Raw genomic sequence first — 23,187 nt, forward strand, 5'->3', positions numbered from 1 at the left:
GCATTGGATGAAGGCGCAATATAAATGCACCCTTTACCACTTTGACTTGCTCCACATGTCTCCTCTCCTCTCCTCTCCTCGCCCCCAAATCCAGGTGTATTCTCTCAGGGGAGACTGTGTCTTCACCCTGTCAGAGGTGAAGGAGGAGAGGACAGGAGTCACAGGAGGAATGGCAGCCTTCTCTGTGTCGCTACGGCAACACACCGAGCAGGAGCGTGGCAGCGTGAGCCGCAGTGTGGAGGTCCGGGTCTACGCCTTTAAGATCTCCATGGACAGCGGCGTCGTTGGGGAGGTCAAGGTAACGTCGTTGTTATTAATGTCTTGCTTATAATTACTAGTCCATCCACCCTGGGATATGACATGCCCAATCCCTACCCCTCTCTCTCTCTCTCTCTCTCCCCCCCCCACTCTATCTGCCACTTATATATAACGGGTGTCACCTGTGGCACACCGCACCCGTTATGCGATGCTCAGCCAATCGCAGCGGCAGAATGACACACCTTCCAGCCAATCGGTTATCCAAGGACGCATTCTGTCCACAAATTTCGTCCACACATTTTGTCCTCAAAATTTTGAGGATGCAACGTCTAGAATTATTAGTTAGATGTATAGTTGCTGTAGGCCAGAAACCTTGTTATCTCCAAATGTATTTATTTCCATGTTCTTTGGTACATGAATGCCCTACTTCATCATACTGCACTACTACAGTGTCACACCAAAGTAGCAAAAATAGCAGATCTGCAAGCTCAAAACATGTTATTTTTGCTGCTTTTTGAATTTGAATGCGGAAAAGTATCCGAGTTGGACATTATGGGGTTTCCACCCGACAGCGACAATGATATAATAGCCTACATTGTCGATGACCGATATCCGATCTCCGATTATTTGCAGGGTCATATACCGATTCTGACGGATTCCGATATACGGATTATGCTGCCTTCAGATCAGATTAAAAAAATGTCTTCTACATCCTGACAGTTTTCTGAAAAAGCTATGTTTCTATGTCAGTGGTTCTTCGATTTTTCAAAAATAGCAGACCTACAAGCTCGTAGCGCGCCACTCGGTGGCGCGCTATGAGCTTGTAGATCTGCTATTTTTCAATAGCTAAAGCATAACATAATGCTAACACCAAATCAACAAAAGCGCCAGAGCCATTGACTGTCACATTGTTATTATTGCGTCATCAATATCTGTGAAAATAATCGGGATTATTTTGAGACCGATCCGATACCGATATGGCATTTGTATGGTCGATATGGCCGATTTCGATATGCTACCGATTAGGGGTGTAACGTTACATTTTAACAGCGATACGGTACGTATCACGATACACGGTTGACGATACGATACATGGACGATATTGGTTCATTATGGCGATACGATACGACTCAATGATTTGAAATCGACACAGTAACTCTTTAAAATACATTGCCTTTTTTTCTTTTTTTTTATAATTAAACTCCTTTTTCATTTTTCTTCAAAAAATTGCTAATTACCACACAGAAAAATGTAGCATTGATACAATCGATTAATTGCATAGCAAGACGTTTCGATACCGATTATTTCCATTGTCAATGTTGCCGTTTTCATTTAGATATACTATTTTTCGATGCAGTTACTATATCGTTATACACCGATTATATCGTTCATCACTAACTGTTATCCATACTGTACATGCAACTAGGGGTGGAGCTCGTTAAATTGTATTGATAACGTTCACCTTATCGATCAGGCTTATCGAGCCGGGTTCTTATCGAGCCCACTATCGAGCATCTTCTATTATTTTGTGGAAAGACGGGAGACAATAACTTCTGAACAGAACCAGTATTTTTTACTAGGGCCTTAAGTTCAAATACAGAACTTGTTTAACAGATGCAAGGCAATTTACCATTTTACTAATAAAATAATATAAAAGAAACTGGTTAATGTTTAAAAGCGTAATTTTGTTTCCCCGGACAGTGCTGGTTGGCAAGTATCAATACACTTTTAGACCGACATGTTTGTGCGAGCATGGATGAATAAATGTATTTGTTGATCGCCTCTTGTCTTGATTGTTTAAACATGATGTCATTGGCTGCTATGCTCGATAGCAGGCTTGATAAGCCCAAAGCTTATTGATACTAGGTACTCAATAAGCTTGTTATCGGAAGACCGACATGTTTGTGCGAGCATGGATGAATAAATGTATTTGTTGATCGCCTCTTGTCTTGATTGTTTAAACATGATGTCATTGGCTGCTATGCTCGATAGCAGGCTTGATAAGCCCAAAGCTTATTGATACTAGGTACTCAATAAGCTTGTTATCGGAATTTTTCGGGTATCGGTTATCGTGGTCCATCCCTACATACAACACTAGTAGTTTTGGACTATTCCTCTGCGTCTCAGCTCGACGACATCAGAGCCAGCCTTCCTCTCTCGCTGGCCAATGGGAAGGTGAGCGTCAGCCAGAATGGCATCGACATCATCGTGGAGACGGACTTCGGCCTGACGCTGACCTACGACGGCGTGGCGGGCGTGGTCCTGCGGCTGCCGTCCACCTATCGGAATGCTGTGCAAGGCCTCTGCGGTGACTACAACGACCAGCCCTCGGACGACTTCGTTCTGGCCAATCGGACGGAGCCTGCGCCGCCGGAGGCGTTTAGCGCGGCGTGGGCCGTCGTCGGCTGCGTCCCCACGCCGGTGCCACCGACGGGCGCTCCCATAGGAGGGGATGTCTGTGACATCATCAGAGCTCGCCGCGGTCCCTTTGCGGGCTGCCATGCTGCGGTCCCGCCTCAGGTTCACTATGACAGCTGTGACGCGTAAGTCTAATGAGGGAGTTTAAACCATTTAGGCCTTTTCTGAAATAAATATTTTCACGATTTTTCAAAAATAGCAGACCTACAAGCTCGTAGCGCGCCACTCGGTGGCGCGCTATGAGCTTGTAGATCTGCTATTTTTCAATAGCTAAATTATAACATAATGTTTAAAACACCAAAAGGGGTTCCCGCCCAGAATGGGTTAAGATAAGATGAGGATCAAACATTTGAACTGTTGAATAATCCCCTGAAAATGGGATTTGCAATGCCTTAGATCAGGGGCTGCAGTGTTGATTCCGTCGACTAAAACTAAGACGAGAAATGTTCGTCGGCTACCTTTTTTCACTGACGAAAACTAAATGGAAACTAAAAACTAAGCTATGATGACTAAAAGTATAAAAGCAGTCATTACGACGGCATCAAGGCCCACCAAAATACATTTTAGTCGACTAAATCAACTGTAGATTTAGTCGATTAAAATCTTATGATATATGATAGAACTAGACAAACACTAAAACATTCAAGGTGACTAAAATGTGACTGAAACTAAATGAAAACTATTGAAGAGACTATGACTAAAACTAATGCCATGTGGCCTACCTGCACAGTCTACTGGTAGATCACAATCTACCTTTTGGGCACACCTGCCTTAGATCATGGACCCGCATTTAACCCATTTTGACCTGAGATCAGATTCTAAAAATGTCTTCTACATCCTGACAGTTTTCTGAAAAAGCTATGTTTCTATGTCAGTCGTTCTTCGAGTTTTCAAAAATAGCTAAAGCATAACATAATGCTAACACCAAAAGGGGTTCCCGCCCAAAATGGGTTTTAATACAATTCTTATCTCTCTGCGACCCCAATTGACACTGTCAAATCATCAGTGTTTAATTTCAATTAAGAGTGTACAAACAGACCCCATGAAAGACCTAAAACTATAATAATAAACAAAGATGAGCACATAATAAATATACTTAAATAAAGATCACACTCGTGTCAAGTGAGGGGCGCTCTTTAATATCATCATACATCATCATACATCACATTCTGTGCTCGGCCAATCAAATCATCACAAATCCAGCCAATCACTTTTCTGCCCTCACTTTTATCCTCGATATGTACTTTTTATCCTCGATATGTACTTTGCTCAGCCAATCAAATCATTGCTATCAGCCAATCATCATCAGCCAATGTTTGTGTTCACACACACCCTCAAAGCTGGGCATCGGAGGGGGCTTATAGCACCCCTCAAAAACACATGATTAGTATGCCTAAAGCCTCACTCACACTGTTGTAACATGCATACAACATTTGTCTTGTGTCTTGTCCGTGTTTAATGGCCGCCCCAATGCATTTCCAATGGAAGTCACATGGTTTGACAAAACATTTTTGTTTGATGCGGGGGAGGGGGGCACAACACAGCCATCAAACAAAAATGTTTGGTCAAACCATGTGACTTCCATTGGAAATGCATTGGGGGTGGCCATTAAACACGGACAAGACACAAGACCAATGTTGTATGCATGTTGCAACAGTGTGAGTGAGGCCTTAGTGACATTGTTTTAGAGAAAAGAAAATAATATTGATGGTTTCTTGTAACCAGTGATGTAGCCACGGGTGGAGGAGGAGGGCGGGACATCCTGTGTCGTCACATCCAGGCTTACGTCTCCTCCTGTCAATCAGCCGGCGCCACGGTAACCAGCTGGAGGACTGACAAATTGTGCCGTAAGTGTCTTCACCTTTAGCAAAGCCCCGCCTTCTCCCACTTGGACACTTTCCAGCCGGGCTCATTCATTCCAATGTAAATATCATGGATTTTACACATTCAAAATACTGGTTCATTTTTGGAACCAGACCTTCAAAATCTCTTCCAAATCCTGCCATATGCATGCACTGGAAAAATATGTGTGTGTACATTTTAATTTTTTTAACAGTGTTTTATCATAGGAAAACTATTGGTGGAGAGGTTTGTCTAACCCATGTTATGCTTAGCTGTGATTGGACCATAGCCGTTTGGGGAGGGGCTCAATGGGATAAATAAGAGTTTCACCGACTCTGTGTCCTCGCAGCTCTGCGGTGCCCCTCAGGCAGTCACTATGAGCTGTGTACTGTGTGTGTGTCATTGCAGCTCTGCGGTGCCCCTCAGGCAGTCACTATGAGCTGTGTACTGTGTGTGTGTCATTGCAGCTCTGCGGTGCCCCTCAGGCAGTCACTATGAGCTGTGTACTGTGTGTGTGTCATTGCAGCTCTGCCATGCCCCTCAGGCAGTCACTATGAGCTGTGTACTGTGTGTGTGTCATTGCAGCTCTGCCATGCCCCTCAGGCAGTCACTATGAGCTGTGTACTGTGTGTGTGTCATTGCAGCTCTGCCATGCCCCTCAGGCAGTCACTATGAGCTGTGTACTGTGTGTGTGTCATTGCAGCTCTGCGGTGCCCCTCAGGCAGTCACTATGAGCTGTGTACTGTGTGTGTGTCATTGCAGCTCTGCGGTGCCCCTCAGGCAGTCACTATGAGCTGTGTACTGTGTGTGTGTCATTGCAGCTCTGCGGTGCCCCTCAGGCAGTCACTATGAGCTGTGTACTGTGTGTGTGTCATTGCAGCTCTGCGGTGCCCCTCAGGCAGTCACTATGAGCTGTGTACTGTGTGTGTGTCATTGCAGCTCTGCGGTGCCCCTCAGGCAGTCACTATGAGCTGTGTACTGTGTGTGTGTCATTGCAGCTCTGCGGTGCCCCTCAGGCAGTCACTATGAGCTGTGTACTGTGTGTGTGTCATTGCAGCTCTGCGGTGCCCCTCAGGCAGTCACTATGAGCTGTGTACTGTGTGTGTGTCATTGCAGCTCTGCGGTGCCCCTCAGGCAGTCACTATGAGCTGTGTACTGTGTGTGTGTGTCATTGCAGCTCTGCGGTGCCCCTCAGGCAGTCACTATGAGCTGTGTACTGTGTGTGTGTCATTGCAGCTCTGCGGTGCCCCTCAGGCAGTCACTATGAGCTGTGTACTGTGTGTGTGTCATTGCAGCTCTGCGGTGCCCCTCAGGCAGTCACTATGAGCTGTGTACTGTGTGTGTGTCATTGCAGCTCTGCGGTGCCCCTCAGGCAGTCACTATGAGCTGTGTACTGTGTGTGTGTCATTGCAGCTCTGCGGTGCCCCTCAGGCAGTCACTATGAGCTGTGTACTGTGTGTGTGTCATTGCAGCTCTGCGGTGCCCCTCAGGCAGTCACTATGAGCTGTGTACTGTGTGTGTGTCATTGCAGCTCTGCGGTGCCCCTCAGGCAGTCACTATGAGCTGTGTACTGTGTGTGTGTCATTGCAGCTCTGACCTACCCAGCGGGCAGTCACTATGAGCTGGGTACTGTGTGTGTGTCATTGCAGCTCTGCGGTGCCCCTCAGGCAGTCACTATGAGCTGTGTACTGTGTGTGTGTGTCATTGCAGCTCTGCGGTGCCCCTCAGGCAGTCACTATGAGCTGTGTACTGTGTGTGTGTCATTGCAGCTCTGCGGTGCCCCTCAGGCAGTCACTATGAGCTGTGTACTGTGTGTGTGTCATTGCAGCTCTGACCTGCCCAGCGGGCAGTCACTATGAGCTGTGTACTGTGTGTGTGTCATTGCAGCTCTGCGGTGCCCCTCAGGCAGTCACTATGAGCTGTGTACTGTGTGTGTGTGTGTCATTGCAGCTCTGACCTGCCCAGCGGGCAGTCACTATGAGCTGTGTACTGTGTGTGTGTGTCATTGCAGCTCTGACCTGCCAGGCGGGCAGTCACTATGAGCTGTGTGCAGACACCTGCAGCTCCTCCTGCTCCTACCTGCTGAGTCCAGGCCGCTGTCCTCCGTGCCACGAGGGCTGCGAGTGTGACGAAGGCCTGGCGTTCGACGGAGGACGCTGCGTTCCCATGGAGAACTGTGGCTGCATGGTGGATGGACTGTACTACAAGGTAACGGCAGTAACACTCATTGCGAACGCAGTGAGCACTAACTATAGAAGATGGCCTAAACTGTCTGTCTGTCTGTGACTGTCTGTCTGTGTGTGTCACGCTGTAACACCACCGGCCCGCCACCAGAGGGCGCAGCTGTATCACACACAAAACACACACACACACACACACACACACACACACACACACACACACACACACAAAACTTAACTTAACTTAAAAAAACATTAACTTAAAAAATCTTAACTTAAAAAAAAACGTACCAAAAAAAAGTTTTTTTTGCACGCACACATACACACACACTAAAAAAAGAACTTAAAAAAACTTGAAAAAAATTATAATAAAAAAAAGAGAACTTAAAAAAAACCTTAAAAAAGTACGTAATTTATTCTAATGGTTGCTATTGCAATTTATGAGCTGCGTTCGCTTCCCGCGTTCGCACATCTTACTTGTGATATAGTCGTGTTACCTTCCCACTGAGCATTGTTCAGGCTATTAGACGTCTAAAATATGTCTAAATGGCTGTTTCAAACCTTGTTATGAGGTTTTTTCAACGGCTAGGCTAAGCCTAGACATTAAATGGTAAATAAATGGTAAATGGTGCATTTATATAGCGCCTTTATCCAAGGCGCTTTACATAGATTGTGCATTACATTCACCCATTCACACACACATTCATACACCGATTGCGGCGGAAGCCATGCAAGGTACCAACCAGCACATCGGGAGCAATTTGGGGTTCAGTGTCTTGCCCAAGGACACTTCGACATGTAGACAGGAGGAGCCGGGATTCGAACCGCCGACCCATGGATCATTGGATGACCTGCTCTACCTCCTGAGCCACAGCCGCCCCATTGAAACAATATCATTTCAACAGCTATATATATGGTCTATATCAGGGGTGGGCAACTGGCGGCCCGGGGGCCACATGCGGCCCCCACCTTCACTTAATGCGGCCCTCAGGTTAATGTCAGAATACTGATATAATATTGGTTTCAGCTGTTTACAATTCCACAACATGCAAACATGAATTGCTTTAATTACTTCAGTCTAAATTAGTAGCTCAATGCTTCAACACACGTATAATTAAAGGCATTTTAAATTACATAAAAATGTTAATTTTCAGGATTCCAATTCAAAAATAGCAAAAAATAATGCAAGATTTCAATTCGAATATAGCAAAAATAGCCGATCTACAAGCTCAAAACGCGCCGCGCTGCGACGCGTTTTGAGCTTGTAGATCGGCTATTTTTGCTAGGGAGTGAGTGTGGAAATATAGTGGCCCTCTCCATCATCAAAGTTGCCCACCCCTGGTCTATACAGACGCTTAAAAAGCATCTAAAATCCGTCTAGGCTAAGCCTAGCCGGTGGAAAAAAAACCCTGCTTTTAAACCAGTTATAAGTTATAACCCTGTTTTAGACCGACGTCTTGGCTCACTGGGTTGTAGATCAGTGTTTCAGAAACAATGGGTCGGAAACCCAGTTTTGGGTCACGGACTCACAGGTTTTCTTTTTTTTAGCATATATACAGCTATTTTCACTACTAAATAGGTCTCAAGTGGTTAATTCATAATGTATTTTTGTAAGTTTTGATCCCGGAGGAGACATCACATTTTTTCTTTTGGGTCTCGAACTAAAACGGTCTGGGAACTATTTAATGTAGAGAGATGATGGTTATCTGTGGTTGCTGGTCCAACGCCATCACTACTTTGGGGCCGGCAGTAGCCAAACGGGTAGAGAGAGAGAGGCCGTCTGGGGAATTGGAAGGTTGCTGGTTCGACTCCCGGCTCACCCAATATATCTCTGCTGTCGACATCTTTCAGAAATTGAAGAAAACCTTAGATTTTTGAAACAAAGCAATACTGCCTCATCAAAGTTGGTGTTGTGACTTTGTATATTATCAGGTATACTTGCATGTGTTATTATATTATAAGCACTCGGCCGTAGGCGCTCTGTGTCAGTATGATCATGATTCTATAGAGCAGGGGTTCTCAACCTGTGGGTCGCCAAATTATTTTGGGGGGTCCCCAAATTATTTTCAAATATATTTTTTATTTTGTATTTATTTTACAATAGTACACAGCAGAGTACATGCATAAACTTTCCTTAATGATTATATCTGGTTTCAGTATTCATTTATGATATATTTTCTCTAATATTAAGGTTACTTTTTGCAGTCAGTTTGTATTGGGGGTGGGGGTCGCGAGACATGGCCAAAGCGTTCCCGGGGGTCCCCAGCCAAAAACGTTGAGAACCACTGCTATAGAGGGTATGCGCATGCATAAAGTGAATGGCAGATCGAGTGGCAAATCGAGTGGCAAAGTGAGTGACAAAGTGAATTTAAGGTTGTTTAAAGTCATTTAATGCAATCAAATAGGACTTTTCTATGTGGATGTACGACGTATGGGTTGTCAAGGCCAGAAAGTAGTTTTTTGCCACTCAGTAGGCGTTCCCGCATAACTTCCGGGTATGAGGATGATGTCACACGCATACCCTCTGTTGTTCTCAAACAGTCAGGTGTGTCTGTATTGTCATGAATCTAATCTAATTGTCCTCTCAGTCAGGTGTGTCTGTATTGTCATGAATCTAATCTAATTGTCCTCTCAGTCAGGTGTGTCTGTATTGTCATGAATCTAATCTAATTGTCCTCTCAGTCAGGTGTGTCTGTATTGTCATGAATCTAATCTAATTGTCCTCTCAGTCAGGTGTGTCTGTATTGTCATGAATCTAATCTAATTGTCCTCTCAGTCAGGTGTGTCTGTATTGTCATGAATCTAATCTAATTGTCTTCTCAGTAAGGTGTGTCTGTATTGTCATGAATCTAATCTAATTGTCCTCTCAGTCAGGTGTGTCTGTATTGTCATGAATCTAATCTAATTGTCCTCTCAGTCAGGTGTGTCTGTATTGTCATGAATCTAATCTAATTGTCCTCTCAGTCAGGTGTGTCTGTATTGTCATGAATCTAATCTAATTGTCCTCTCAGTCAGGTGTGTCTGTATTGTCATGAATCTAATCTAATTGTCTTCTCAGTAAGGTGTGTCTGTATTGTCATGAATCTAATCTAATTGTTCTCTCAGTCAGGTGTGTCTGTATTGTCATGAATCTAATCTAATTGTCCTCTCAGTCAGGTGTGTCTGTATTGTCATGAATCTAATCTAATTGTCTTCTCAGTAAGGTGTGTCTGTATTGTCATGAATCTAATCTAATTGTCCTCTCAGTCAGGTGTGTCTGTATTGTCATGAATCTAATCTAATTGTTCTCTCAGTCAGGTGTGTCTGTATTGTCATGAATCTAATCTAATTGTCCTCTCAGTCAGGTGTGTCTGTATTGTCATGAATCTAATCTAATTGTTCTCTCAGTCAGGTGTGTCTGTATTGTCATGAATCTAATCTAATTGTCCTCTCAGTCAGGCGTGTCTGTATTCCGGGACGACTGCTCAGAGAGCTGTGAGTGCCAATCTGGTAACTTCAGCTGCAAAGAACACGGTTGCCAGAAGGGGGAGGAGTGTGGCGTGAAAGATGGGACGCTAGGATGCTACGCCCCAGGTACAGTAATTACACTACCACCATGTTGTTGTTGTGTGTATCTGTGCTTGCTTACATAAAGTCCCCCCCCCCCCCATTTGCATGAATGTCTCGCCGTGAAGCACAACTATACATCATGATTTTGAGAGAGAGTGTGTGTGTGTGTGTGTGCGTGCGTGCGTGTGTGTGTTCCAGACCCCTGTGCGGAGCTGCAGTGTCGTGAGAAGGAGCGCTGTGAGGTCCATGAGGGCGAGGCGGTGTGCGTGGCCCAGTCTAAGGCCGTGTGCTGGGCCATGGGCGACCCACACTACTCCACCTTCGACGGATTCAGGTTCTCCTTCCAGGGAACCTGCTCCTACGTCCTCGTCAACACCACAGGTGTGCGTCAAAGGGACTCCCGTGCTGGAAAAACGGGCGCTTTTTCTCGATTTCACTGGATTCTCGATTTCACTGCAAACATATATATTTATATAGCTTCTCTTATGATGAAATCACTATAGGTCTCGACCCCATGCTCCCCGAGCTAACCGTGACGACTAAGAACGAGCTCCGTGGGAATGACTACTCCTACATTCAGTCAGTCAGTGTGGACCTCCTGGGCCACCGTATCACCATCGTCAGAGGCCAGAATGGCACCGTGGAGGTGAGTTATAGTGTTCGGATGACATTACACTTTCTCAGCAGCATGGGTTGGTGACCTAAACACTAGGAGAAAAAAAAGTCTGGGGCCGAGTCCACTTCAATTCGGCATAGAGTAGCGCAAACGTCGCTCAGTCTCTGCTGATTTCTGATCGCCTACACCTTTGTTAAATTGATGCACACACGCACACACGTACACACACACTCCTCTCTCTCTCTGTCGCGCTAAACCGTAAACCGTAAACCGTCAACCAAGGTTGATTTAAATATAAAATTCTAATCTTCAAAACGGCAAAAAGGATTGTGCAATGGATTGGATTGTCCATCTTCAACCGCTGATCCGTAGTCGGGTCGCGGGGGCAACAGCTCCACCAGAGTGCTCCAGACTTCCCTCTCCAGAGCAACATTAGTGACTTCCTCCCGGGGGATCCTGAGGTGTTCCAAGGCCAAGTGAGTCTGATCTAATCCCTCCATCTCATCTCTTGGTCTTCCCCGGGGGGGGTCTCCTCCCAGTGGGACGTGCCTCGAGAGGCATCCTAACCAGATGACCGAACCACCACCTAACTCCTTCCCAGGCGAAGAAGCAGCGGCTCTATACTCCCGAGTCTCCCTCTTGTGACTGAACTTCTCACCATATCGGAGATGCGAGCCACCCGTCGGAGAAAACTCATTTCGGCCGCTTGTATATTCGCGACCTTATTCTTTCGGTCATGACCCACACTTCATGACCATATTAGGAACGAAGATTACTCATGTTAATACATATGTTAATACAATCTCTCAAGAACAGATTGCCTCAGGTTCCCCAGAGGCAAATTCAAAAGAAACAAAACAGCCGAGGGCGCTGTATTTTCCTCTCTTTTTTTGCAGATGGGTTCCCAGATTGCAACATAACAACAACTATAACTGCAGTGGTTGTAGTTGCTCTGGTCAGCTTGGACCCTTTCTAGGACCACTATTGATTGAAAAGTGGTATTGCGTTAAAATTGTTTATGTTTATTGAAGGATCCCCATTAGAGACACATGACTGGGGTCCTGAATAAAACAAATACAATACAGATGTACAACTAAAAATACAATTTAAAATACAAAACAGAACAAAATAAAAAAACAAAAAAGACGGGTCAAAATGCTCTCTATCCTCTCCCCCAAATTGGCTGTCTTTATTCGCTCAGCAGTATAGAACACTTGGGGATCACACGTGGGACCCGGGTTTGGAATGAGTTCCAGGGGTTCCCCAGCTAAATGATAGTTTGGAACCAAATGGACCCTTATTGGTCCATTTGTACACTCTCAGAGTTCAATTAACATTGATTTTACAATATAAATTGGGGGTCCCAGAGATAGAAATGCCATTAAATGGGGGGGTCCGTAGACTAATGCATGTCAAACCGGGGGGGGGGGTCCTAGAAATTTAACGGGTTGAGAATCACTGCTAGAGCCGTACAAATGGCATATCTTTTTAAATGGGGGGTACGCGGGGCGAATTAGTGTGAATTTGGCGGTCCTTGACATGAAAAAGTTTGGGAACCACTGGTCTCTACGCCTGCACGCAAGACTAATTGTGAATGCAGTGATCACTAACTATAGAAGCTGGCCTAAACTGTCACACACACACACAAACTGTGTGTGTGTGTGTGTGTGTGTCACGCTGTAACACCACCGACCCGCCACCAGAGGGCGCAGCTGTATCACACCCAAAAAACACACACACACACACAAAAAAAACTTAACTTAAAACAAATTAACTTAACTTAAAAAAAACTTTAAAAAAAAACTTGAAGGAAACTTAAAGATGGAGTTTTCCAATTTGTCATGTGTTTATGAGGTGACAGTACTTCATTAGACACCCTGGAGTCGTTTTTATGTGCAATGGTGTAATAACTTTGTATTTAGGGTTTCTTCCTGGAGGCTGAACCCTTGACAGTCAAATGGGCCAATGATATAAACACTGATAGTGTGACGTATTACTATTGCACGCGCACACACACACCTCCCCCTCTATATATTTTTTTAAATACGACAACCTCTGTGGGCGGAGCTGCCTGCCACATACACATGTGTGAACTGAACAAAGCAGTTTGCTGCTCTGTGCCTAACTGTGTGACATATTTTCAAACAGTCATTTTACACATTACCAGTTCACAGCAGAGCAGAGTCAGCAGACGTCCATTAGATTGTTTTTCGTTAGATTGGAAGCAAGTAGATGTTCACGTCGGGTCCTCAGGATTAATTGATTGATTGATTGATTGAAGAATTTATTAACAGTTTGCAGAATTACAGTACATTTCAAGCACAAACTCAATACAAAGGCTGTTAACTGTTAGTGGACGACCCAATTAAGCATTACACTTGTTTCCAATAGGGTCCACCATGTTCAAATCATCAAAACATTTAGAGACGTACAAATAGACACTTCTATAGACAGAACAGGAATTCATCATAAAGGAGGTAAAAAGGGAAAATAAACATATACAGTGAGGGGAAAAAAAGGGGTGGGCGGTGGGGGGGATTCACGTTCAGCTCCGTTAATTTGTTTGTTTTCCTTGGAGGAGCTGCGTTGGGTCCCCAAGTCGGCTCCGTGGCCGTACCTTGAGTTGGCTGTGTGGCCCGTGACCGTCTCTTGTGTTGTCCTTGTGTTGGGTCCCCAAGTTGGCTCAGTGGCCATACCTTGAGTTGGCTGTGTGGCCGCGACCGTCTCTTGTGTTGTCCTTGCGTTCGTGTTTGAGGGATTCCGATTTTACAGGGGCCAGTTTCGAATTGCAGCCGTCCGTAGGTGCCCTTTGAGAGCGGTTTTGAAAGAGTCAAGGGATTCGCATGTCTTAATGACAGTTGGTAGGGCGTTCCACATTTTGGTGGCATAGGAGCGAAAATAATTTAGTCCCTTGTTTGTGCCGAATCTGGGTTGTACATGGTTCGTTGCACTCCCTCTGGTGTTGTGGGTGTGGACTTTGTTAACATTAAGGAAGTATCTAGACAGGTACATGGGTATCTTGGTGGTGTATCGAATCTTGTGGACCAGACCCATTGCAATATGCTGTACTCTGTCGTCGACCCTAAGCCATTCCAGCCTGTCGAAGTGGGCAGGGGTGAGGTGGGTTCGGGGGGCTAGGTCAAGTAGGAGCCTGACCAGTTTGTTTTGGGAAGTCTGGAGCCTGGTTTTAAGGGCCTTTGAGGTGCTGTGGTACCAGGAGGTGCATGCATAGTCAAAGAAACCACTGCTGTCCAGTTGCTCTTGCTGTTCTCAGTTCAGGTTGTTTCTTTTATAATCACTGTTGTCAGGCTTTGATACAGAGTGTAGTGTCACAGTGTGCATTCTTGTTGGCTGTTGTAGTCAATATGTAGGTCCTAATAATACTTATACAAGGCTGTAAAGTCAAGAATTAGAAGTATCTGTTGTGTCGCGCTGGAAGGCAATGTTGCCATGTCTGGCTATTACAAGCGACTTGGGCTTGTTTTCATATAAGTAACTTGCAGGGGAGATGTGGTTGACTTGACCAATGGTTCATGTGAAGGGCCCTCAGATTAATATGTTGTTAAAAGGATTGGTGTTGTTGAAACGTTTTCATAAATATTCAAGGCAATTTCTGTGACTTGTTTTCGTGGACCTGGCCGCTTGTTTCTTTAAACCTGGCAACCCCAGGTTTTGCTTTTGCTGAAACTCAATGCAGTCAGAAGGAACGGCATATTCATGTTGTAAATTGAGTTTGATCAGAGCAATAGAAGAGTGGAGAGTCTTCTGTCCAGAGCATCATGTGCCTAGGGCAGAGCTCCAAGACAGTTTCAATGCCTGGGTGCTTAGCTGGAGGAAATTAATAACCTACAGTATATTGGCAAATTATTCATGCTAAATGATCTATCAATCTAATTGTTTCTGCTGTTAAACTATGATTTCATTGGATGATGAGATGAGCTGATTGTGACAATAGGGTCAATATAATTGGAGGAAATAAATAAATGATTAAAACAAATCAGAAAAAACAGGTCTGATATGGTATGGATGCGTGGATTATAGGCCTATACATGGATAAATGGTGGCAGTATAAGTGCATAATGATGCTTATCCGACAGCTCAGAAATATGGGAAGTGTTAACTTCTAACATTCACAACATTTGTTACATTACAGACACCAATTTGTCAATTTGTAAACAAAAGGGCAGAGCCATGGGCTGTCCTTTTATACGGAGGGGGAGGGACTAGGACAAGTGGGTGGTCTTAAAGGAGGAGGCGGAGGGACTGGATCAGGTGGGTGGTGCTAAGGTTAAACTCACGCATACCTAATGAACTGGTGGGTGTGTCCACATAAAACCATAATTTTAACAAATACTGTACACTTTTTTGAAAAAATTATACCTCCTTATATAACAATAACACCTGATGATCATGTTTAAGGGTGGAAAAAAATCACGGCACTCCATCTTTAAAACAACACACACACACACACACACACACACACACACACGCACGCACACATACACACACACACACACACTAAAAAAGAGAACTTACAAAAACCCTTAAAGTACGTAATTTATTCTAATTGTTGTTATTGCAATTTACGAGCTGCGTTCGATTCCCGCGTCTCTCTCCAGGTGGACGGCGACAGGAAACTTCTCCCGGTGCTGCTGGAAGACTTCTCCGTGGTGGCGACGGAGTCGTCGGCGGCGGGGGTCCGGCGCGTCCGAGGGCTGCTGCACGCGGACTCCGGGGTGGACGTGGTGTTCGACTGGAACGCCCTCCTCGCCGTGACCCTCAGCAGCAGCTTCCACGGCAAAGTGGGCGGCCTCTGCGGCAACTACAACGGCGACGCCACCGACGACGCCCCGCCCGCCGGCACCGCGGTGAAGAAGTGGGCGGAGTCGTGGAGCGTGGGTAAATGTTAGTTAGTGGAGAAGTGGTCCACTATAGTCCCCTTCCTAACATTCCACTAGTCCACTAGTCCCCTTCCCCTTCCTAACATTTTTATTCTGCTCTGAAAGAATATATTTCAAGATTTGCGCCACATATTCATGATTTTTCAAAAATAGCAGACCTACAAGCTATGAGCTTGTAGATCTGCTATTTTTAAATAGCTAAAGTATAACATAATGCTTAATCGTCAGGGAATATTATCAGTATTACCAGTCAAATCTGGGAATACAGTTCTTACCAAGAATTTTCTGTTTGTCAAGGTGTCTACTAACATATCCCACATTGGTTTATATTCAACCACCCTAGGGGATTTTTTGACAGCTGCTGAAAGTTGGGGTACCATCAACAGCCAATATATGGCAAAATGTTCTAAATTTCATGATGCTTTAAATAGCATGTGACGTGTCAAACTAGGGGGTTTTCATCATTCTCATAAATCAGAAGCTGATGTGTCCAGTGTGCTGACCTTACCTTTGTTCTATTATTATTATTCTAACCTCGGCCTGTCACCAAGGCTTTAACTGAGTGTATGTGCGTGCTTTATTGTACTTTTCTGAGTTATTAATCATACATAATAAAGAGCAGTAAGCAACATATTCAGCTGTTGTCTCTGTGAATGAGAGTAATTATCCCTGGGAATATTAATCACTTTATCCCCAGCATCCATATTCTGAGGGGAACGTTAGCCGAAAAATATAGCACTTCTGCGCTGCCTACGGAACTGGCCAATAGAGGGTATGCGCATGCTTAAAGTGAATGGCACATCGAGTGGCAAATCGAGTGGCAAAGCAACAGGCAAAGTGAGTTTAACATTGTTTAATGTTGTTTAATGCAATCAGATAGGACTTTTCTGTTTGGATGTATGGGCTGTCAAGGCCAGAAAGTAGTGTTTTGCCACTCAGTAGGCATTCCTGCATAACTTCCGGGTTTGATGATGATGTCACGCCTTAGAGTATATATGAATAGAGACGGCACCCGGAGGAAACCCTGAGGCGAAATGGACATAGTGGCCGAATTTGTCATTGCAGCGCTGGTCCGTTGACTATCATTGCGCACGTTCATGTTATTGGGCCAATGACACGTGAACGCTGTTTCATACGTGAACGCACGCAATGATAGTCAACGGCAGCGCGTTCATGTTATTGGGGCAAATCCATCCCAGAATGCACTGTGTTCTATACCCGGAAGGAGGAGTGAAATCGCCTCATGCGCTTTTGAGCAACTTAATGCTAGTGGATGGGAGGAGAACTCTGGTGCCGTCTCTATTCATAGTGTCACGCGCATACCCTCTATTGGCTCGTTCCTGCAGCAACGCAGGTGTGCCATTAATGACGGTAATCATGTAATATTGCTTAATTGACTCCAATTAAATGAAAATCATTGTGCAGCTGGAGGAGGCCAATCAGCGCCGGCTGCTGGGCCATTTACTTCCACATTGGTGACAGTATTTACTTTTTTAAATAGCCAATGAACCACCTCAAGGAGCCCTGGGGGTCCCCAAACCCCACTTTGACTGCACTGTTCACTCGCTACAGAGAAAGCATGGAGGGTAAATATGTTTTTTTTGTAAACACAGTGAATAGAAACGGGAAGATTCACCCGTCAAATAGCTCCCTTTTAAAATGATTTTTAATGAGCAAAAGTGTTAAACATAACATAACAAGAGAACAGAACATTAGATTAGATCTAGATGCACATGAGGAATTTAATGCGAGGACACTGAAAACAAGACGAGAATTGAAAACGAGAGAACGACGATGGGTGGTTATTTAATCAAGACCGACTTGATGTGGATAGTTTGTGGATTCATCATCTATAGTGCATACATGGGCAACCGGCGTCAAAGGGGCCACATGTGGCGGCTGGCCCCCACCCATGCAAACATGACCCGCTTTAATTACTTCAGTCTATATTAGTATCTTAATGATTAGTATTAAAGTTCTATTGTCTTTATTTATTTGCATAAAGTTCATAAAGTTAACATGAGTTAACTATATGCATTTGAAATTAAATAAAAATGACACGTTTCAGGTTAAAAAATAGCCCAAAAAAAGGATAGAAAATAGCGAAAAAATTATAATTCAGGATCTCAATTCAAATATAGCAAAAATATGACAGTATAAATTATGTCATATACTGTCATATCAAAAGATATTTTATTTGTGCTTCTTCAAGTGCTTCTTGGAGTCTGAGGCGTGCATGCCCCAGTGAGCTCCGATGGAGGATATTGCAGCGCCATTGTTGCGTCCACTGACCAGCAGCAGCTGAGCGTCAGGGTGAACTGGGTAGAAGTTGAAGGAGTAGCCACTGGGCTGGCCAGCTGCCAAGAAGCGGCCTCTGTTGGTCACAAATTGTATCTGCAAAAGAAACGGGAATCAAAGGTTCAGTGACAATTTAAAAAAAATCTACCAGGCATAAGAACCTAAACAGATGTGAATATGTTGCGTATTCTATGCAGATGTATCTACTGTAGTATTGGGGAAGCTATTTTGAAAACAACGACTACAGCGATTTCACCCTCACGGGAAATAGTGTGACGATAAACTAAAGCCACACAGAAATAGTGTTTAAAGTATATAGTAAATAGTTATAGTGTCATAAAATAGATTGGGTAAGTTTATCCATAGCAAAGCAAAAAGTGAGTGGAATTGATAGATGAAGGTACTGCTGTAGTTCTGACCGAATAGATGTAGTTACTGGCATGCCATTTCCCAGAAATCTGAATAATGGCCTCGCCATCATGCAGCTCCATCTCTATTGTGGTGCCAACGACACCGCCGACTACCGCACTCCAGATGCCATCGTACTGAAACTGCAACCTGTGTGTGTGTGTGTGTGCGTGCGTGCGTGCGTGCGTGCGTGCGTGTGAGAGGGAGGGAGAGAGATTGAAAGAAAACATGCAGGTTTGTTGTCAAATGTTAGATTCTGTCAGCTTTCATTAAATAAAGAGGCATAAAACATGGAAGTGCAGTTCAGGTTCAGAGAAAACATGACAACATTGAGCTGTGACAATTTTTAGCGCAAGACATTGAACCCTTCTACTTGACCATTCATTACACTTACGTACGCATGTGTCAACTAAATTAATAAAATGGGATCTGGGAAGGATTAATTTATGACACACATAATATGTGTCAGTAAATATTATTTACTTACATTACCGGTAGATTAGATACTTGGGTATTAGATTAATTAGATTACACTTGAGATTGGCAGAATACAGATCTTATTGTATAGAGGGTATGCGCATGCTTAAAGTGAATGGCACATCGAGTGGCAAAGCAACAGGCAAAGTGAGTTTAACATTGTTTAATGTTGTTTAATGCAATCAGATAGGACTTTTCTGTTTGGATGCATGGGCTGTCAAGGCCAGAAAGTAGTTTTTGCCACTCAGTAGGCATTCCTGCATAACTTCCGGGTTTGATGATGATGTCACGTGCATACTCTCTATTGTGATTTATTACATTTACACTTACTAGTCTTGGTTTGCTGTATACCGTAGGCTACAAGTTTCACAACTTCTGTGAGAGTTACTCATATTCCTGAACAAGCCTTTGTGTTATCTTTGTTCCTTATCAACATACCACAAAACCTAATGGAACTCCTTTGCCAAGCTGGAGGACTGTTATACCTGCTCAGTGCCTACATTGTCTCAGTACAGGTCAGGGAAAAGTATGTACAGTATGTTTCTGAAGGGCAGCCTATATACACACCCTGTGATGTAGGTGTTATAGTTCTCCCAGATCCTGATGGCGGTGATGTGTCCCTCCCCCGTGGTCTGGTAGGCTGAACCTAAGCCTCTACCCACTGCTAGAGAGTAGCTGTATGTCTCGTTGGTTGCTGGGGAGACAATGTGAGAGAGAGTGAGAGAGAGATTGATATTAAAGGATAATTCCAAACTATCCAATTGGATGTTGGTACTGGTGAACATGTTCATACCGCAGCTCTGAGTGTAAGCAGCGGGGTTTTGCGATACATTGCTTATTAAAAAAAGAAACAACAACACCACAGTGTTTGAGTAGATATTTCACCCGTGATTTCATCCAAAGTCTAGTTTAGTTTAGTTTAGTTTAGTTTATTCACACAATAAAAACAGTACAAAAAAGGTAACATCAATAAAATAGAAATATGTGCAGGTGAGAAAAGAAACCCATGGAGGGCTTATATAGTCCCCTTTGGGACTCAAACACTGTGGAGAGATTTGAGTTATTATGAACGATCGATATCTACGAAAAGTTTAGAATTTTAATAAAATAAGCGATTTGCCACAAAGCCCCCCCGCTCGCGCCTGGAACGGTGGTGCACTCGGGATGGAGTTATGAAACTTTTCACCCGTAACACTCTGGGATATAATAACATCAAATGAAGGTAAGAATAACCTAGTGTGGAATTCTCCTTTAACATCCATTAGTCACTAAAGTTATGCCATGTGTACATTACATTTACACACTTACATTTCTGTATTGTTTTACAATCTTTTTTCTTTTCTTTTTTAAATTTCTGTATTGACAGTAAGTGCACATGTATGCCATGTCAATGAAGTTAATTTGACTTTGAATTAATAATGGACTATTGAGTCAAAATTATTTAGGATTGGCCCGGACAGTTAGCTCAACCGTCTGGGCACCTAGGCTGCTGAGCCAGCCTGACGGCGTGTCGCGGGTTCGACTCCCGATCCCGACGGCCTTTGCCGCCCGAGTGTATTCTCCCCATTTCCTGTCAGTCTACTTTCAACGTATCAATAAAAGGCAGAAAAAGCCCCAAAAATATCTTTAAAACGTTTTTTATTTAGGATTGAATGAATTGCATTCTCTCTCTCTCTCTCTCACACACACACACACACACACACACACACACACACACACACACACACACACAGAGTGTCTAGTTACTACTCACGTCTGGCCCATGCTGAAGACAGCAAAACAATCACAATCACAAGCAGTGAACCGACGGCCATACTGTTGCTGAGTTAATGACACTGGAAAGAGAAAATACAATTATTATAACGTTATTAACAAGTACATTTTCACTATATACAGACAGTACAGTAATAAACGAGGCTGTGGTATATTGTGATTATATCACAGCTGCGTATATTGTTGCCTTAAACACCTGCAGTATTCTACCAACTACCACCCTCTTGTGTATTGTTGCGATTACAGTATATTAAAAGGTTGCACGCAATTGACAACATTGAACCTCAATTTTCTGTGTCATTTAGTATTCACGGTGTATATACAGTATTTGACTCTGAATATTTGGAATGCACATTGAAGAAAACTAAGAATCTAATTGTTCCTAAATAGTGCATGTACCTTAAAATCAGTTTACAGTCAAATCTGTCCGATTTCACTCAAATGTGTCAACTATTCTAATTCTAAATGATTCTAAAGTTTGCATTATACAGTACAGTCAGTCAATGTACAAACAGTATGTATCACTATCAACTGAGATGTCTGCAGCACGACCAGCACTTCAGAAGAACAGCTGTGAATATTGCATTTTATTCTATTGCATGCTATTGTTCCCTGTATGCCTACCTGTGTGCAGCCAGTCTGTGAGAAGTCAAAGTCAGTCCTCCTGTGACCTCGGTCTGTTCTGTATCTGATCCTATCAGACATCAACATGTCTTTATATGCTCTCTTATGTGCTGACATTTCCTGGTAGGTGTCAGAAGACATGGGGTCTTTCCCATAAGGAAGAAACACAGGCAAGCTGCTTTTAAATGTCATCCACGTTGGCATTCGCATTCGCAAGCTCCTTCCCTGTACGGTGCTCCACTTTGCTCCATCCATTTGAGCGGGCGTGGTCTGTTACCAGGGTGACAGTTACTGGCAAGTCGGACTCGGACGTCAAGAACTTACACAGAAAAGGTAGTTAGAATCTCAAAGGTTAACTGTACCGGATTGGCTGGTTGAGTCACCATTATAAGGAAATGTGCCCATAATCAATTGCATGTGTCTGCTCGCTCATACTGTACATACAGTAAGTTACAATGAACAGCAACATGAGTTTAATATGGACGGTACATTTTTCCCACACACCACGCCCATATCTCCCCCCTCCCAACACAACAGTGGTCCCCAGGTTGATTCTCAGTCAGGGTGGCGGTCCCTGGTTCATAATCAGTTGAAAACCCCTGCTATAAGCGCTCATTTTCTCAACTGTGGCATACTTCTGCTCGTGCTTCAGTAACTTGCGACTGATAAGGTTATTGGGTGCTCCTCTCCTCTCCGTTCCTAGCCTGAGACAGCACTGCCCCCATGAAACCTGTCTCCTAGGCATCTGTCTGTAACATGAAGGGGTATTGGGAGTCTGCAGTCACTAACACTGGTTCAGTACTCACTGAGGGCCTCCCGCAGACTTTTGAAGGCTCTCTCTGCCTCTTTCTGTCCATGTTACAATGTTACATGGTGGGCCAGATATACATGCTTGTCATTCATCATACAACAAAGTGTAGGGCTTAAGTGGTTAAGATAACACAAGAGTTGAAATCTACACTGCATAAATCCTCCAGTCATATCCACTCATATCACTAAACCTATATCTATCTACGGTAGCCTACTGTGTCTGTACATAATCCTAGCTGACAGACTTCAGCATCTACGGTATAATCTGCTATGTTCATGTTAGATTATAGATACTAATGTCTAACATTTTCCCTGCTCTCAGCTTCAACGTTAATTGTTTTTTTTATATAGTTTAATAAAAGTGGGTGAAATGCTTTGGTGTGCAAGTCATTTGCTGGACCTCAACACTACATCTACTTTTCCTATCACATATTTATAATACCAAGACACAATTATTTTTATTTGATATAAATGGTCCCTATTTAATTTTGTTTGCTGTGCTATGGTGATATTATTATTATGGCAACAATATCTATACCTTACTTGAGTATGTGGATATTGTTTTGATACTAAATACTTCCTAAACATTTTGGAGATAATGGGTTCTTTAGCAAATAACATTATTTCACAGTTTATCATATTCTAATCAACTGGCTTTAATGATTTAAGCCCTATCTTTGTCGTAATATGATCACAGTGAAAATAACCCACAAACTCTGAGAGTTTGTAGTTTCCATTTTCATTCATTTTGAGCATTTTCACCTTTACAATAAACAGGCTATGGTACAGCTTGTGGGAAAAAATAAATGTAAGCCATTGTCTTTTTCTGTGAACAGTTAAAGAGTTTTACAATAAATCACATCTACAGTCCACGCTTGTGTTTAAACAAGAAATGATTAATACATACTGTATACCCACAGGTGACCAATGTAAGAAAACACATTGAGTGCAGCTGAATAAGTGTGTAGTAAGAGGTGGGTGTTTGGATCATGTCCTGAACAGAAGGTTGTGCCATGCCCTCGATTGCCTTGAT

General features: G+C 43.6%; 1 protein-coding gene across 3 annotated transcripts in view; it reads left to right on the forward strand.

Moving 5' to 3' along the window:
* The window catches only part of LOC306925599 (IgGFc-binding protein-like), a 50,214-nt gene extending 33,846 nt beyond the window's left edge, over positions 1 to 16,368 (forward strand). For all 3 annotated transcript variants that reach the window (XM_079504524.1, XM_079504525.1, XM_079504526.1), the window contains 8 exons: positions 95 to 298; positions 2,386 to 2,801; positions 4,402 to 4,523; positions 6,530 to 6,726; positions 10,133 to 10,271; positions 10,446 to 10,628; positions 10,751 to 10,893; positions 15,483 to 16,368. In XM_079504524.1, coding sequence (XP_079360650.1) covers positions 95 to 298; positions 2,386 to 2,801; positions 4,402 to 4,523; positions 6,530 to 6,726; positions 10,133 to 10,271; positions 10,446 to 10,628; positions 10,751 to 10,893; positions 15,483 to 15,773 — 1,695 coding nt within the window. In that variant the 3' untranslated portion in view covers positions 15,774 to 16,368. The remainder of the gene's footprint in view (positions 1 to 94; positions 299 to 2,385; positions 2,802 to 4,401; positions 4,524 to 6,529; positions 6,727 to 10,132; positions 10,272 to 10,445; positions 10,629 to 10,750; positions 10,894 to 15,482) is intronic.
* The last annotated feature ends 6,819 nt before the right edge of the window (positions 16,369 to 23,187 follow it).

The sequence above is a fragment of the Electrona antarctica genome, assembly GCF_951216825.1.
Source record: "Electrona antarctica genome assembly, chromosome: 6".
In the NCBI taxonomy this organism is placed as follows: Eukaryota; Metazoa; Chordata; class Actinopteri; order Myctophiformes; family Myctophidae; genus Electrona; species Electrona antarctica.